The sequence below is a fragment of the Danio aesculapii genome, chromosome 17 (genome assembly GCF_903798145.1).
Source record: "Danio aesculapii chromosome 17, fDanAes4.1, whole genome shotgun sequence".
In the NCBI taxonomy this organism is placed as follows: domain Eukaryota; kingdom Metazoa; phylum Chordata; class Actinopteri; order Cypriniformes; family Danionidae; genus Danio; species Danio aesculapii.
Window position 1 is genome coordinate 34747991 of NC_079451.1, and position 17692 is coordinate 34765682.

Here is a 17692-nt window from a genome sequence, read left to right on the forward strand (position 1 = left end):
CTGTACATTATTTCTGACAAGTGACAAGCCTTTGTCTAAGCAAAGTCAGACCTTACTGTCCTAATTAAATAATTAAAATCAAGGCATGATCATATTTTATTTTGGTAGAATAAGCAAAATCTAGAGGCCTTTGCCTTTCATATAAGCCACTTCTGATACCAAATGATCAACTAGAAGTCAAGTTATTATTTGTTGTTCCTAAAACTTGGATAGATGACAAGACTTTTGTAACAGAGTTTGATAGATTTTAAAATGATGGCAAATCTAAATTACTATGTTCACCTGCATCTTATGTGAATAACAAATATCAAAAACTGGGAATTTGTTTTTAATTTATTAGCATATAAAAATATAACAGAATTAACGAATAATGCTAAAAAGCTCAAAGACGTCTTGTTGTACAGACATCCAGTCAACACGCTGGAATACACGCAAGGATTTATTCACCGTGACGCAGCTTCAAACATTCGTTTTAAACCGGAAGAACGAATTTGCTCGAAATAATGCAAAAACAACCAATTTTCTCATTTTTAGTTAAATATATGTGTTCTAATAGTGTTATTAGCAATGTGAGACACATATATGGCTGTCAACATCTCAAAAAATGTGTTTTGATGTTTCGTGACCCTATAAAATCAAAAAGAGCATCATGCACACTCTACAAAACGCCTTAATTAAAAAAAAGGGTTCCCTATTAAATATAATGTGAGTGTTTCCAGGTAAAGCATTCCATCACAAATGTCTCTAAGATGTTTGTGTGCTTACTGGAAAAAGGAAACTTCTGTGAACCAAGCTGCGCCATTAGGCTTGCAAAGTGATGAACAGAAACATGAAATGTAAGCGGTCAGAAGTAGAGCCCAACTTTTACCTTCCACGTCTCTCCCCATTAATCAATTTCTCTGACACTAATTGAGCCCTGTATTCCCCCTCGCTGCTCTGGGAACCACACACACTGCTGGCGTAGACGCTGATATCGTGTGGTCACATCATATCTCTGCCTGTGACTCAGTGTGTCGGCGGAGTAGAGTCCAGTTTTGACACCGTTGATGTAGCCCTAGAGTAGCGCATGTGAAGTTGTAGTTCAGCTAGCCCTGCTGTGAGCAACCAGCCAAAGGTGTAACATGCACAGGTGGGTGAAGGTCTACAGGTCAGCAGAGAATTTGTAAAGCATGATATAATAACGGCAAAGCCTGACCAACGCCTTTCATCTGAAGCCCAACTCTGGAAACGGAGTGACTTGGAAGCATTGCTCACGAACGGTGATGGACAACCATTAAAAGATAAGAACAGGGTAAAGCCGGTGAGTCAGACTTCAGTGTCCTGAGCTTGAGCCTCACATTGCAGATGAAGAGAAGTGGTTCATGTTAGGATGTGGGGAGAGCCAAAAAAAATGGTTTTGACGAAAGTAATAGGGCAAATCTCCAGAGAGTGTCAAGCAGTTCTCTGCAGGAGGATTTGCTGAAGCCAGCTACAAAAATAAAAGGAAAAAAATGCATATTTGAGAATCAGTAACCATTAAAGGCCACCTGAAAAGGGTTAAACTGCTTTTAATGATATTTTCAGCCCTCTGAGAGCCAACATACTCGAGTGGCCAAGTACCGTAGTAGATTTAATTAAGGCCATAATTAGCTGAACACAGTGATAAACCTAAGGGGGGAGAGGGTGAAACTGGCTCCAGAAAGGCCACAGAGAGGTCCAGCTGGATCCCTCAGAGCTCTCTAGGCCTCTAGTCTAGGAAACATCCGTACACATGGTACCGAGGTTGTTTGAGACGAAACGGAGGTAGTTTTAGATGGCACGTTTGATGAGGTGTAGTTTTTGGAGATAAAGGGCAGCTGCACTGCTGCAGGTTCAGCTTGTGATGCATTAGCATCACCAGAGAGAGGTAATTCATCATGTGCCACAATGGCACTGCGGCTCAGAGAGAGACGAGGGGGGAACGGCCCTGTAAATCAATTAGAAAACAAAAGCTCCCACCACGAGTGCCTGCTCTCCTTAACGAGGACGGCGGGAAACGCAGCTAATTGGGCGGTGGCCTCCAGGAGGTCTTTCTGGATCCGAGATCCCCAAGCACCCCATCCGCCACACTGGCCGGCATTAGAGAGCTCGGCATCAGTGCGCATGCTGGGGTTCAAACGGGATTGATTTTACTACATCCTTTATATTAACGGTTTCAACAGTCCACTTAATGCACAAAACAAATGAAGTATACTTATAGGTCTACGTTGTCGTTCAACTCTGCACACTCTCCCTCATTTTTCGAGCTGCATCAGGAAGGTCAGACTGATATCTTCCCAGGTGCAAGAAGAGGGGGTGGGATGAGAGTGTACCACTGGGACCCCGTTCATTTCTCATCAACAGCGGCAGATGCAGCACACCAAGGTTACTTTGCATTCGCTGCATACCGGGGTCACCTTATGAGGTTCACCTCCCCCACACGTGCGCATCCAGCCCCAGCGAGGAAGGCACGACTATCATTGGTCCCCCGCGGACACAGGAGGCGCTTGGATAGTCCTCGGAGGGCGCCCGGCGTTGACAACAGCCTATCCCTCTTCACGCAGGCAAATATATATAAAAAGCTCCACAATTCCAGCAGGTGAAGGGCCTTGCTTTCTCAGTTCTTCCCGAGGAAAAGCAGGGAGGAGGGGGTGGCAGAGAGCAGATAAAGAAGGGGCGGTGAGAGGAAGCAGAGGAGAGGGGGGCTGGGGTTGTCAGTCATGTGTGGAAGGTACAATCAGGTCAATTCAATTCAAAGCCAATGCGACAAGCTAATTTTCCAGCCCGGTCATCTGCGGCCGCCTCAGAAGAGAGGCTGACATTGACAGTAGTCATTACAGTGACACTGGCTCCCAACCTGAAGTGCCGAGAGGAGAAGAGCGGACAGGACACTCACCAAAGGGCCAGCAAGACAACCCTCCCCCCATCTCAAGCTCTCTTTAGATGATCAAAAAGAGTTATATGTTCATTTCACTCTCAACTCCTGCTTGAGTGCACACAGAATGAATCTTTCTGTTCATTAAAAGGTTTACACGGTGCGATCAGTGTGTAATTCATTACGGCAAGAGGTCAGCAGGTCCTCCAGCATTATTAGAAACTTTAACAAAGTTCGCTTTGGAGGAAGTAACGTTTCATTTAGACTTGAATCCTTAGAAGCTTAACTCACTTCTGCCACCTAATGGACAATAAAACAATCACCGCATATATGAATTGATTAACTTTTTGATGACTGATGCCGAAGGCTTAAAGTAGCAAATGCATACATTTCCGTTTATTGTGCATCCTATTATTCGTCTCAGCTGCTGTATGGAAAACTGTATAAATACACTTGATTAAAAGTTATTAACAGAGTGCGAGGAACAATAATACCACTCCTAATTACGCTCTCACACTCCCACCCCTTTCATAAACTAGAAAACGTTTAATAAAGAAAATGTCAACAAAATGACAAATACATTAACCATTTGCATGAATATTTGATGCCTTATCTTGACAGTAATGTGAAATATTAGTTTCTTTTCTCTAATTGACAGTCATCTAATGAAAGAAACAAAATGTACCGGTAGAGATTTTGAATGAAAAGTGGGGAGAGCGTATTATTGCTTCCTTAATAGCCACGAGGAGGTCCAAGAACCAGCATAAATTTTATTGGACAGATCACAGTGCCGTTAAAATGAACTGCCATCTCAACGTGTCATTTAATAATTGTAAATCTGCATACTCAAGATTCGCATCATAACAGTGAAATTACATTTTATAGTAATATTATGCACTTTTTGCAAATAAAGTACACAAGGTTATGCTACCACTGAATATTAAGCTTGCATATTTGAGTGGACTTATGTAAAAGCTATGTTTTCCTGATTATGTTTTTTTTTATTAGTGAAAAATAATCAGATCATCACATTTGAAGTGATACAATTTTTACTTTACCTAAAATTAAATCCTTATTAATTCCTTTTGATTCTTTTCAAGCTCCCAGATCTAAAACATATGGACATGCAATTATTTTTCATAAGAAAGAATCCTAATGAATGACCATTCATGTTTTGCTTTGAGCGCTACTTTAAGGGACAAACATCTCCCCCTGCTGGCCAGAGGTTGCCACCGCAGCACCATCTCTGAGCCATGTCAATGGCAGCTTATCAGGGGCCCTGAAATTGGGTGCAAGAGGGCATTATAAAGCTCCTTTTACCCATCTCCAATGTGCCTTCTACGGCAGGGATCCTTTTAAAACTGGATTTCCTCACCTCAGCAGACAGCAGTGTAAAGGACAGCTATTCATGTGGCTTGAGAGTCTGAATAACTTGTGGCGCTGATTGCTTAAAGAGCTCTGCACTCAAACGGCTAGGAGTCCATGTATGAGACACAGATAGGGCTATCAGTCACCGCACTCATCAAAACTGCCATACGCATGGGCATAACTTGGAGTTTACCGAAGAAAGTTTGTATTTTTCGGTCTATTTTGAAGTGTATTCAAGGACATCCACAGCTGAAATGCTAGAGATGCTTCTTAAAGGGACATTTTACCATTTACTCACCCTCAAGTTTGCCCAAACAGATTTTTTTCTGTTGAGCACAAAATAAGATATTTTGAAGAATGTTGAAGATTGAAAGCACCATAGACATACGTGACGAGAAAAAAAAAATGGAAGTATCTGGCTACCGGTTTACAAAATGATTCAATATACATTTCTTTCTGTCCAATAAATAAAAAACCTGTGATGGCGAGTAAATAAATCATTAAAAGAGGTGCGTGATGGGTAAATGCCATAATATTTGGGTTAGCTATAACTTTAAATCAGGCCTATACAAATCCCAAAGTTATTTTTTACTGAATAATTAGAAAATAAATATGTAAAACAGTGTGCAGAATGAATTATTAACTGATTTAAGCCATAATATATTAAGATTAATTACATATTTTAAAGCGAGTTGGAATATTATTTAGATTGTCTGGATCAGCGTTTCCCCAACCCTGTTCCTGGAGGCACACCAACAGCGCATGTCTCTCTTACCCGACCCATTGACTTCAGGTCTTGGAGTCTCTTCTTATGTTCTGATGGGTTGATTCAGGTGTGTTTGATTAGACATAGGCTGGAAATGCGTGTTGTCGGTCTGCCTTTAGGAACAGGGTTGGGAAACACTGATCTTGATTACAGTTTATTGCAAATTCCTTTTCATTTGCCACTCTAAATTAAATAAAACCTAATGACTAAGTGATAAAAGCATTAAAATTCACACACACAGTGAGAGATGCAGTGTGACTTACATGAATGACTTTATAGAAGTAGGCGTATTGTCGCGCTGTGTTTTTGTATTGACTGAGCACGTCCTGTATAGCTTGTGTGGCCAGCAGGTGGCGCACTTCCTCCTCTTCAAAATACAGGGGTGTGTCGTACTCAGAAGGCAGGGTCTTGATGTAGGGCAGCCAGGGCGAGCTAGGATTGGCCCGTTCACATAACAAATGTAGAGCTAGAGTCACATTTCCCATAGCCTGGAGGATCCGGTCCTGGCTGTACAGTGGCCCTGTGAATAAAAGGTAAAGATGGGGGTATGTCTTTAAATGTTTTGCAGACAATTAAACACAGCTGTAATTGTTTTAATTACAGTTATGCTCATTTCACTCTAGGTTTCAGTGTGTACATGTATTTACAATATCAGAAATCTTGATATGTGCAAGACGTGACAGCTCTCATGATAAGCAAAAGGAGAAATTGGTTTACATAAATGGTAAACTAAGTTGTATTCTATCCTGTGGTGCTGCTGTGAACTAAAACAGTAACAAATTAACTTAAAAGTTTAAACTCTGGTGCATCGCCTTTATGCAACAGATGTAAGAAATATAAGAACACCATTATGCATATTTTTTGGAACTGTGAAAAGCTAAATGAGTTTTAGGAAACTGTACATATGTTTTCTGTGATGGTCCTGGGAAAGAAATATCACAAGACTCCTCTAATATATGTAATATATAGATACTTGGATAAAACATCAGACCCTTTTTTTACTAAAAGGGTAGGTCTGATTTCTTATGCATCTAGAAAATGTATTCTGTTAAACTGGAAACAGGAACACCCCTCCAACATTTGATTTATTTAAAAATATTATAAATGACGTGGGTGGCGCAGAGGGTAACAGTGTCGCCTTACAACAAGAAGGTCGCTTGTTCGAGCCTCGGCTTGGTCAGTTGGCATTTCTGTGTGGAATTTGCATGTTCTCCCTGTGTTTGTGTGGGTTTACCCCACAGTCCGAATACATGTGGTACAGGTGAATTGGGTAAGCTAAATTTGCCGTAGTGTATGTGTGTGAATGAGAGTGTATCGGTGTTTCCCAGTGATTGGTTGCAGCTGGAAGGGCATTCGTTGCGTAAAAACATGTGCTAGATAAGTTGGCGGTTCATTCCGCTGTGGCGACCCTGGATTAATAAAGGGACTAAGCAGAAAAAAAAAAAGATCAATGAATTATAAATGACACAGTGTATTTGGAATATTTAACAGAGTTTAAAAAACAAAACACACATATATTTAGAAACCTGTAATATTTTTTTGGACCCTTTATAAACACTTTGACCTGTACCTGCTGCCTATATAATGACCATTGTTATCACACTGACCAGTCATATGTTGTTATTTGATTCCTGTTTTACTGAACTTGATGTATATGTTTTTACATTTGTATACTCTGATGTTATTTAATGCTGAATATTCCCCTTGAATGTGCTGATTGTTATATTCATTGATTCATTTTCTTTTCGGCTTAGTCCCTTTATTAATCGGGGATTGCCAAAGTGGAATGAACCATCAACTTATCTCGCATAAGTTTTATGCAGCAGATGCCCTTCCAGCCGCAAGCCAGCACTGGGAAACACCCATACACTCTCGCATTCACACTCGCACATACACTACGGCCAATTTAGCTTATTTAATTCACCTACTGTATACTGCATGTGTTTGGACTGTGAAGGAAACAGGAGCTCCTGGAGGAAACCCATGCAAACATGGGGAGAACATGCAAACTTCACACAGAAATGCCAACTGACACAGCCAGGGATCAAACCTGCGACCTTCATGCTGTAAGGTGACAGGGATACCCACTGCGCCACCGTGTCACCCCAATTGCTTTATTGTAAAATGATAAATAATAAAAATGTTTATATAAAAAAAACTTGTAAACTGAAGTACTAAATGACTAGAACAACTAGAACAAGTTAAAAAGTCAAAAAGAAATATTAAAAAGTTGAAAATAAACACTGAAAACAGAAGAATACAAAAAGAGGTACATTTTAAGCTTTTAATATTTGTAAAAAAATGCTGACATTAAATAAGACATTAGAATATAACCAGAAATAATTAAATTTTGATATATATTTTTATAATAATAACATTTTAAAAATGATTTTAATTATCCATATTTTAAATATTTTTTATTATCTCAATTTGTGTTGCATGTTAGCACTATACACCTCCATGTCACTTGCATGTTCTACCAAATGCTGATCAAGTCAAATATGAGTTAAACATGCTGCTGATGGAACATTTCTAGTTTATTAAAGCAACATTTATATGACTGTGCTCTGCATATTCTATTTACAGATTTTTAGCGTGACATGTCATTGCCAAAGCTCACTATAAAGACTGACATTTCAGCACTCACCAAGGACAGAATTCTTGGCAGATTCCACAGTCATAAGCATTTTCCTAGGGATCCACAGAAACAGCTCCTCAGCCTGAAATGGACAGAAAGACCAAGAAAAAAATAAATAAAAATCACTGTCAGAAAACCCATTCAAATGCACCACCTCTTCCAATCTACAGTTTAATAATAACAACAACAACAACCACAACATTATTATTATTATTATTATTATTATTAACAACTCAATAAGATTACAGAGCTAGTCTTAAATGCAGTCATTTAAAATAAAATCTATATACTGTGTAAAATATTTAAGTAACATCTAGCAAAAGAAACTGACAATGTCAATGTCAAACCCCTATTAAAGGGTTGGTTCACCCAAATATCCAAATGACCTGTTTGGTTTTAAATCTTTCAGTTTCTTTCTTCTGTTGAACACAAAAAGAGATATTTTAAATAATGTTGATTACTGGTACCCATCCATTTCCAATAGAAGGAAAAAAATACTATAGTCAGCCAGCAACATTTTTTGAAACATCTTCTTTCATGTTTAACAGAAGTAAGAAACCTAAATAGGTTTTGAACAAGTGAAGAGTAAGTAAATAGAATTTTCATTTTTGGGTGAACTATCCCTTTAAGCCAGGATGTAAACGGTGACCTGTCATGATCAATATTCTCTATAGTCAATCAAGACTGAAAATTCCTCCTTAAAAAGATGAGAAACAGCTATGATCACCAAGCACAGGTCTGTAATTAACACTTAGTCACTGACCAACAAAATCATCCACACAAATGATTATCTACAGCATCAACTGCCAATATACGAGTGGGGTTATTCATTTCAAACACTCAGGATTTGACAGAATGCTCTGTTTGTGGGAGAAAAAGACAGAACATTTCACAAATAATTCCTAATGGATTGAATCGCGATAATTTGGGCTGCAAAATATATAATTTCAGCAGTGATATTATAATGTGTGAATCTGCATTGTTGCGCAGGCAATGTGATTAATCAAAAACCTCAGTTCAAAACACATGAGATTTGTGTAGCCTTTGCAAAATTTATCATAATAGAGTGAAAGATTTTCCATTTCTTTTTTAAGGCCTGTGACTGTGTAATTTCAAGCAAATTTAAATAATTGGGGGACAAGCAGAAATAAAATCTGTATCCAACAAAGATTAATAGTGTTTAATGATTTACAGTGACATTTTACCGTTAGGATCTATGGAAAACCACAAATCACTGTTTATTAATTGATTATTGATTTGATTCTTGATTTTCTGTACCTCAATGCTGTTGAAATCAACTTTCCTATATCATGCAGCCATTTTTGGAAGTGTGTGTGAAGCCAGGATGACTATCATTATTATGGCATTTGGTTGCATTGTATCTTTTTAGCCCAGTAAGCGAGAGAGAGAAAAAAAACAAAAAAAAAAAAAAAAACAAAGAGCTATCAGACCAACTTACAATTGAATGTTTGCACATTGCCATTGATGATGCACAAAATTCATAAGGAGAGCAGGAAGTGATTCTTCTACATTGGAATCTCTATCTGAACATAATTTTTGTTGTTGTTGTTGCTTATAATTATTTAAATCGACAAAAATGAAAAACACCATGCTGCTTTTAGAGTTCCAATCGTTTTTTGATAATAAAGGGGAAAAGGTTAAGAAACTGATTGACAAACGGAAAAAAAGATCTCTTCTAATAAACATTTTCTCAATACATCCATGTGTATAAACTTTATTTGAATGCCATAATTCATTTGACAGCAATAATAAAGATTATACAATATGCAGGAGAACGTAAATAACTTACCCTGCCATGAAATTGCTGCAATTAAATCTGTTTTGCAATAACAATTCATTATTGCCGTTTGGCGGAATAGAGTAAAGAACCATAACGTTAACCTCGAGATGTGCAGCAGTGCTGAATGTTTGTTGTTGGTCAAGTTCATCGACCAAACATAAAATAAATGCTACCCTTGTGAGCAAATCGAGATAATCGTTATGTAATGTGTGTAACACACTAGTGTTTACAATAATAATCGCTATGCGTCCACACTTTTGTATGCTTTCATTTGTTTTTTCTTGTATAAAGATACCTGGAAGATAATGTTATCTGCAAGAAAAAGTAAGTTATTTAGACTAAATAATATAGTTTTTTTAACCACATTAAAGTGTTTAATGTAGTTTATCTTTGTTAATTAATGCTACAACATACTGTAGTATGGTAATCTGATAAACTGTAATGAACACTGTAGTGTAAACTGTGGTGTATTTTGATGGTGTATAATTGTGGTGTAGAAAACTGTACAGTAGCCTATTGAATAATTTGTTTATTCCTATAGTTGTGTACAGCAAACATATAATTACTACAACAATTAAATTCAAGTAATTAACTATAGTATGGTTCAAAACCACTATAGTATTTTTTCATGCAAGTAGCTTACATTATCTACTGCCTCAATGGCAGGCAATTATACTATAGTTCAGTAGAACTATCATGCCCAACATATGTGGTTATTTTCTATTTAAATTTCTTTTAATATAAGATATAAATTACATAATAGGTCTGCACAATATATCGTTTCACCATTGATATCGCAATGTGTGCGTCTGCAATAGTCACATGGCAGGATCTTCAATGTTGAGTCGGCTTTACAGTTGATTATAATGAATGCAGAGTTGAAATATAATAAAGTAAAAATGGTAGTTCACACAAAAATTCAACTTTACTCACCATTTTCAAATATTTATAAGTTTCTTTTTTATGTTCAACACAAATAGAAGATATTTTAATAACTCATAAACAAATGAAGGGTGAGTAAATAATGAGTACATTGTCATTTTTGGGTGAACTATCCCTTTAAGGCCTGTGACTGTGTGAACCTTACAACATGTAAAACATCCGGCCACAAGACATTATAATGTTTGTAACTTTAATAAAGACTACATTATATACAATAAAGACTATGCAGCGTTGATTACTCAATATCTGTACCTGAATACTTAAGCCTCTCCAGAAATCTGTAAGTCACTTTTATCTTTGCTATATTTTATTTATCTATGCTTTTAAGTTATTTGTTATATATTATCTGAGATCCAATCCCCTCCAAAAATCACCCTAAAATGAGGAATTTTCCAAATAAAGCTGTATTCATAACGCAAAATAAATCCCAGAAATAGAAAACACTGCAATGTCTAATTTTTCTAATATCATGCTTTCCATGCATTCAGTCCTCCATCTGAATTTTGCGGGTCACCAGAATCACGTGATTGCAAACAACCTATACACCAAAATTATTTTTGCCCAAATAAAGAAAAAAGAAACCATCTCTAACCTATGAATTAGTTGTGAAAGTCACAAACCTTGATATCTTTGGTGGCCTTCAGACCATATCCTTCGTCAGCAAAGTTGGAGATCTCAAAACCATCACAGGAAGCTCTGCATTCCGCAGCCCAGGCCATCAGCTCAGAGAAAAAGTCCTCCCTGATTCCCTCAAACGATACAGACATCCCTAAGGAAATAATACAACCCTTTTTACAAGCTGATTTAGTTATTGCATGTATATTAAACATCAGCGTGAGAAGTTCTCTCTGTAATGATTTCCATTATTCTACGGCGCTCAGCTTTATTATGTAGCTGTAACACCACACAAGTGGACCTAAACGCTGCTACCTATTCCTCTTGTGTATCCTACTGCATAATATGCTGTCTAACATTTAATCTAATGGAAATGTATATGCTCTAATGCACATTGCGAGACTCCCGCTGAGTTAACTACTGCAATATACATCTTGGCATCACTATAACTGAAGCTATTTCTGTTTGCTACATCAACTTACTACATGTTATATGTTTTACATATTCGTTTCACGTTCTACTAATTAAACGAAACGCATTATCTTTTACGCTAATATGACTTCTTGTACTATCTTAAGAATGTTGTGCGTGAGAAATAATTCAGCTCCTCGGAAGACGTGGATTATTATTTTACTTTCTCGGTTTCTTGTTAAAAAACATAAGCTGTTTCTTGTGATCTCAACACCAAAGTTTTTTTTTGTTTTTTTCTAAACTAACCAAATGGTCTAGTACATCCAATATAATAAACCTGTTTCTTAACAAACAATGCTTTTTGCATTATAAAACTGACTTTTTTTTTGCTTTTTTTTTCATGTTACTTTTAGTCAATATAACTTATAAGTCAAAGAGGCTACTGATAGAACATCTCTAGAATATTATTATTTCAATAACTGTGCTCCCTAAATTCTATTTACACATTTTTCTTCAGTGGGAAATGTCATTGTATTTTATATTCACATAAAAAAATTAATCAGCTGTGATTCCTTTTCCTACATTCATTTACAGTGCATATGGAAAGTATTCATAGCTCTTCACATTTCCACAGTTTTATGTTACAGCCTTATTCCAAAATGGATTAAGTTCTTTTTTTCCTCAAAACTCTAATTAGCTGCTGAAACATCTCAAGAATGATCAGTGGAAACAGAACGTACCTGAGTTCAATCAGCTTTACAGCAAAGGCTGTGAATACTTATGTACATGTGATTTTTCAGGTTTTTTATTTTTAATAAATTTGCAACAATTTCAAAAAATCTTTTTTCACATTGTCATTATGGGGTATTGTGTGTAGAATTGAGGAAATAAATCAATCCATTTCGGAATAAGGCTGTAACATAAAGAAATGTGGAAAAAGTGAAGAGATATGAATATTTTCCAGAAAGCACGGTAATTAAGCTACTAATTTTATTCTGCTTTTTCTTTATGTTTTGCAATTGGACAACATTCAATCCCATTCACTAACATGGTGTGTAAAGAAATACAAAGATATTTTACAAAAGGTTAAATTTTGTGCTTCACAGAAAAGAGAAAACTATAAAAGCAATTAAACAATTCAATGGCAAATCACACAACAAAACAAATGCCCCCCATAACTGCTAAATCATATTAATGTGAAGCGATCGTGTACCTTTCTGCTTCTTGCGGATCTTCTCCACCAGAGCTCGAATCTGAACATATTCCTCCCACTCTTTCCCGGGAGAAGGAGCAGCGCTGCTACACTCTGAACAGGAGGAAGAAAAATGGAACATTCCAATAAATACTTATTTACCATTGACTTATTCTTAAATGAACAAAACCCAACAGGGGACTGCGAGGAAATAGGTTAGTGTTCCATATTAAGCAGAGTAAATGCTGATTAGTTCATTTTCTCTATCTGCTGTTTTTGTGAAATTTTGCAACATCTATTGGTTTGGTAGTCCTTGTACAAGAGTGCAAATTGCATTTCAAATAAACAAATGCAGATTCTCCAAAAATAGCATAACATTTTGGGTAGATGCATGACGTAGTAGTTCAAATCTGGATTGATTGAGCCAAATTAATCTATGAAAAACCACCTTACTCTTGACACTTAGCCTCAGATGACTACATTAATACAACAGTTTTAACTTGTTGAAATCACTGAGGCTCAACTGCAATAATAAATATTTTTACAATCCCATGATGTGATTATATAGCAAAATTCAAGCATTTGTGTGGTAGTGGTGCACATATGCAGTGTTGCTCCTCATACGAGTAATTCATAGCAACAATATTTCAGAGCCGTATTAATAACAATAACAACAAGTTCATTTTATACATACTTTAAGACAATAAAAATAAAAAAATAGAATAGAAAAAAGGAAACAGAAACATCCACAGAACTTAATGATTGTAACATTCATAAACTTCATATGTAAGTTTATAACGCTTTATACTCACTCTGCAGCAGTTCAGAGATTAAATTCATCATTTCTTTTGGAGAAACCACAGCGGTGGCTCCGGTGCCCGATTTCTGGGTCTTCACTCTGCTCTTCTTGCCCATCTTGCTGGTTTGGGAGAGAGGATGGCTGTGGAAAATATAAACTTAAGATTAAATATATTTCCTGTATTTAAAATTAAGCTAAAAACAGCTCCTTCATGCATCATAGAAGGTTGTGCAGTAAATGAACCAACAGTCTGAAAAGTACAGCACTCCACATCTCTTTAATAAATATTTACATTCAGCGGACTAGATGCCATATATTCAGAAATATATGGCAGAAACGTGCAAATGTTTGACATCTAAAATAATCTCTGAACCTGGAATTACTGCCAAGGAAGGTTAAAGGTCTCTGCGAGGGATTAAACGGATGGCTAAAGTGAGCCAAAGGGCACTAAATCAGGTACTTGATTGTAAACACTAAGAACATGAATTACATGAAGCTCATCAAATACAACATACTCGTGTCGTTTACAACAAATGAGTTCTGCAGCTAAAGTGAGCACTAAATAGGGCTGTAAGCAACCTTAATTGAGCACATGGATTACATGAAACCCATCAAATATAACATATGTATTATACTTACATGAAACATTTATGTTGTTAACTTTACAAATACTTTGGTATCTTTACTTTACAAACTTGCGCATAACACAAAAAGACGACTACAAGAACATTTATGTTAAGAGCAAGACATCAATCTTGAAAAACCCAATACAGTACTAGCAAAATCAAAGTGCAAAAGAAACATGGATTACACAATTGAGGTAAAGCTGGTTTTACATTCGCACATTCAGACTATCTCCTCAAAAATATAATTTCATAAAAGTATTCTTTGCCATTTCTAAACAAATCATATTAGAAGCCCATGACTATTGAAGTACAAACTTGTTCACGATCAGTTAAATAGTGCTAATGTTGTTTAAGTCATCCTTGCATGATATTTCAGACCAAATATTCAAAGTAGTGTAGTAAACAATATAGGGAGTATGTTACAAGTTGTTACTTTCCAAATTCATTCTTTCCTAATTCTCAATAGGAAATCAAATTAGCAGCCAATAGACTACCAAAAGTACAATATTGTTCAGAGTCAATAAAATTGTGCTAATGTTGTTTTGCAGTCATACTTAAATTCTATTTCAGATCGAATATTCAAGGTAATGTAGTAAACAGTATAGATAGTGGAGACCGAGTCACAAGTTGTCACTGAACGAAAGTGTTAATATAAAACCAACTTTACCTCAATGACTTCACAGAGATGAATCCAAAGGCACCCTTAAAACATCACTAACACTGTTTTTATTGGGGTAAAGTTTCATTCATTGTCCAAATTCATTCTTTCCTAATTCTTAATAGGGAAATCATAGTAGCAGCTAAAAGACTATCAATGTACAACATTGTTTAGAGTCAATAAAATACTGCTAATGTTGTTTTGAAGTCATACTTTACAGACCGAATATTAAAAGTAGTATAGTAAACAATATAGGGAGCATGTAACAAGCTGTCACTGAATGAACGTGTGAACATAAACCAACTTTACCTTAATGATTTCACAGAGATGAATCCAGAGGCCATCAAAACATCCCTAACATCGTTTTTATTGGGGTAAACTTTCCAAATTCATAATATCCTAATTCTAAATAGGGAAATCATATTAGCAGCCAATTGACTACCAAAGTACAACATTGTTCAGAGTCAATAAATAGCGCTAATGTTGTTTTGAAGTCATACTTGCATGATATTTCAGACCGAATATTCAAAGTAGTGTAGTAAACAACATAGGGAGCAAGTCACAACTTGTCACTGAACTAATGTGTGAATATAAACCAACTTTACCTCAGTGACTTCACAGAGATGAATCTAAAGGCCATCAAAACATCCCTAACTATGTATTTATTTGGGTAACGTTTCAAATTCGTTCTTTACAAATTCTAAATAGGGAAATCATATTAGCAGCCAAATGACTATCAAAAAGTACAACATAGTTCAAGGTCAGTTAAATAGTGCTTATGTTGTTTTTAAGTCACACTTGCATGCTGTTTCAGACTGAATATTAAAATTAGTGTGGTAAACAATATAGGCAGCATGTCACAAGTTAACACTGAATGAATGTGTGAATATAAAAAAAACTTCACCTTAGTGATTTCACAAAAATAAATCCACAGGCCATCAAAATATCCCTAACATTGTTTTTATTGGGGTAAAGTTTCATTTACTTTCAAGATTCATTATTTCCCAACTCCAAATAGATAAAATCATATTAGCAGCCAAAAGACTATCAAAGAACAACATTGGTCAGTGATTTAAATAGTGCCATTAATGTTTTTGAGTCACAATTACATGTGATTTCAGACATCACATAACTTTGCGTGGTAAACAAAACCGTGTCACAAGATGTCACAGCTCAAACTAACTAATGTGTATTATTATTGAATAAAAAAAACAACTTTATCTCAATAGTTGATGTTTTTTACTAAATGGCAGGCCAAATAGTATCACTGAAGAGCAAATTGGATTGGACACTCAAAAGTAAGCTACTTACGGTTGTAAACCAGCAGAGAACAGCGATGTAAATACACTGGCTGACAGAATTACTCAGTAGAAACATTCAACATAAACTCTGAAGACAAGATCAGAAAATTAGATAATGATTTCAGCAGCTTGATGCCTTAAATAACCCAGCCTGGCCCAACGCATCCATTCAAAACCACCAGTAGATGCTTCATCTTACACTGCACGCCAGTCTTCTTTTTAAACAATGAATTGTCCTGCGTTTAGACGCACGACTTAAAACCCTTAACATACACCCATTCATTCATTCATTCATATTTATTTGTATTCATCAAGCTATCTGTATGCCATGGCCCAAGTGTCTCAAAACCTGCTTAGTTACTTACACAGACATCATTGTAAAGCATTATAGCGCATTTACAACGTTTAAACAGCATTTAAAACATACAGAGTTGTACTGGACGCTTCAAGCAAGTCTAGGGCGGTCGGATATGTTCTCTAGATAGGCAGCTTACTAGGTTTTGAGACACATTCACTGAGTTAATATCCAGCATGTCTGTGTTTCGCAATTTGCTGAAATAGACACCCTCACAGCGAACATTTGTGACGCATCTGCAGCTATGGTGTTGATTATATGTTGGTTAATTAGAATAAACACCGTGTGCGTATTTGCAAACTATATTGATTGTAAATAAGCACCGAAACTACCTTCCAATTGACTGCAGGGATCCTCCTGTCAACCTGGAATTCAATCCTCTTCTGCTCGGTCTGCTGGTAAAACCTAACTTCCTCTGAGGTTGAGCAACGCCCCAATAAGATTTTCAAATAGCGTATTGGGCCGTAGTAGCGGTCCTCCCGCCCTAAGCTCGTATTGTGATTGGCTACTGTGCCGTACGTAACTATAAACGTGTGAGATGATTGGTGTAAATTGGTGGTTATGTCGCCTTGCCGAATTGAAGGCAATTTATTGGTTTGCGCTGAGGCGGTACCCGTTAACTGGGAGTTCACTGGTCGCGAGAGGAGTCGATCTGTGCCGTCGGATTGATAAGGTTGGTTTGACTACACAAACAGAAGACTTGTGTGTCTTGTGATTGGAAGTTTACTTTGGGTTCATAAAGTGACCATAAAAGGATAAAGTTTGCACATCGTGATTCGCGGAGGAAGACGTCAGTCACTGACACAATACACAAAAGGTATCGCTGGACTTTTTAAGCTGGGGTCTAGTGACCCCCTGAAGGGAGTCCGTGCAAATGTTTGGAGATACAGCTGAAAAACAAGTACCTGTAATACTTTTAATTGGCTGTAAAATTTAATGTATATAAATTAAAGACTAAGTAATAAATAATAAAAATAAACAAATGCATAAATAAATAACCCCATTACAAATACAAATAAATAAAAATAGGATTAAAAGAACATAAAAGTACATGATCATTAATAAAATATATCAAAAATGAATAATCAACTAATAAATTAATGTTAAAAACTTTTCCTCGTGTTGGCGTGGGTTTCCTCTGGGTGCTCCGGTTTCACCAAAGTCCAGACGGTATCCGTTAACTTGTTAGGTGAATTGGGCAAACTAAATTGGCTGTAGTGTATGTGTGTGAATGAGAGTATATGGGTGTTTCCCAGTGATGGGTTGCGGCTGGAAGGACATCCGCTGCGTAAAAACGTGCTGGATAAATTGGTGGTTCATTCAGCTGTGGCGACGCCAGATTAATAAA

At 36.5% G+C, this 17692-nt stretch overlaps 1 protein-coding gene across 1 annotated transcript in view; it reads right to left on the reverse strand.

The window, feature by feature from the left end:
* Nucleotides 1-16748, reverse strand: part of setd3 (SET domain containing 3, actin histidine methyltransferase) — a 38622-nt gene extending 21874 nt beyond the window's left edge. Inside the window, exons 1-6 of the mRNA XM_056476806.1 lie at nucleotides 16677-16748; nucleotides 13418-13545; nucleotides 12627-12719; nucleotides 11008-11156; nucleotides 7654-7726; nucleotides 5270-5526 (exon numbers count right to left, since the gene is read on the reverse strand). Of these exons, the coding sequence (XP_056332781.1) occupies nucleotides 5270-5526; nucleotides 7654-7726; nucleotides 11008-11156; nucleotides 12627-12719; nucleotides 13418-13520 (675 nt within the window). The 5' untranslated portion in view covers nucleotides 13521-13545; nucleotides 16677-16748. The remainder of the gene's footprint in view (nucleotides 1-5269; nucleotides 5527-7653; nucleotides 7727-11007; nucleotides 11157-12626; nucleotides 12720-13417; nucleotides 13546-16676) is intronic.
* Nucleotides 16749-17692: the final 944 nt, after the last annotated feature.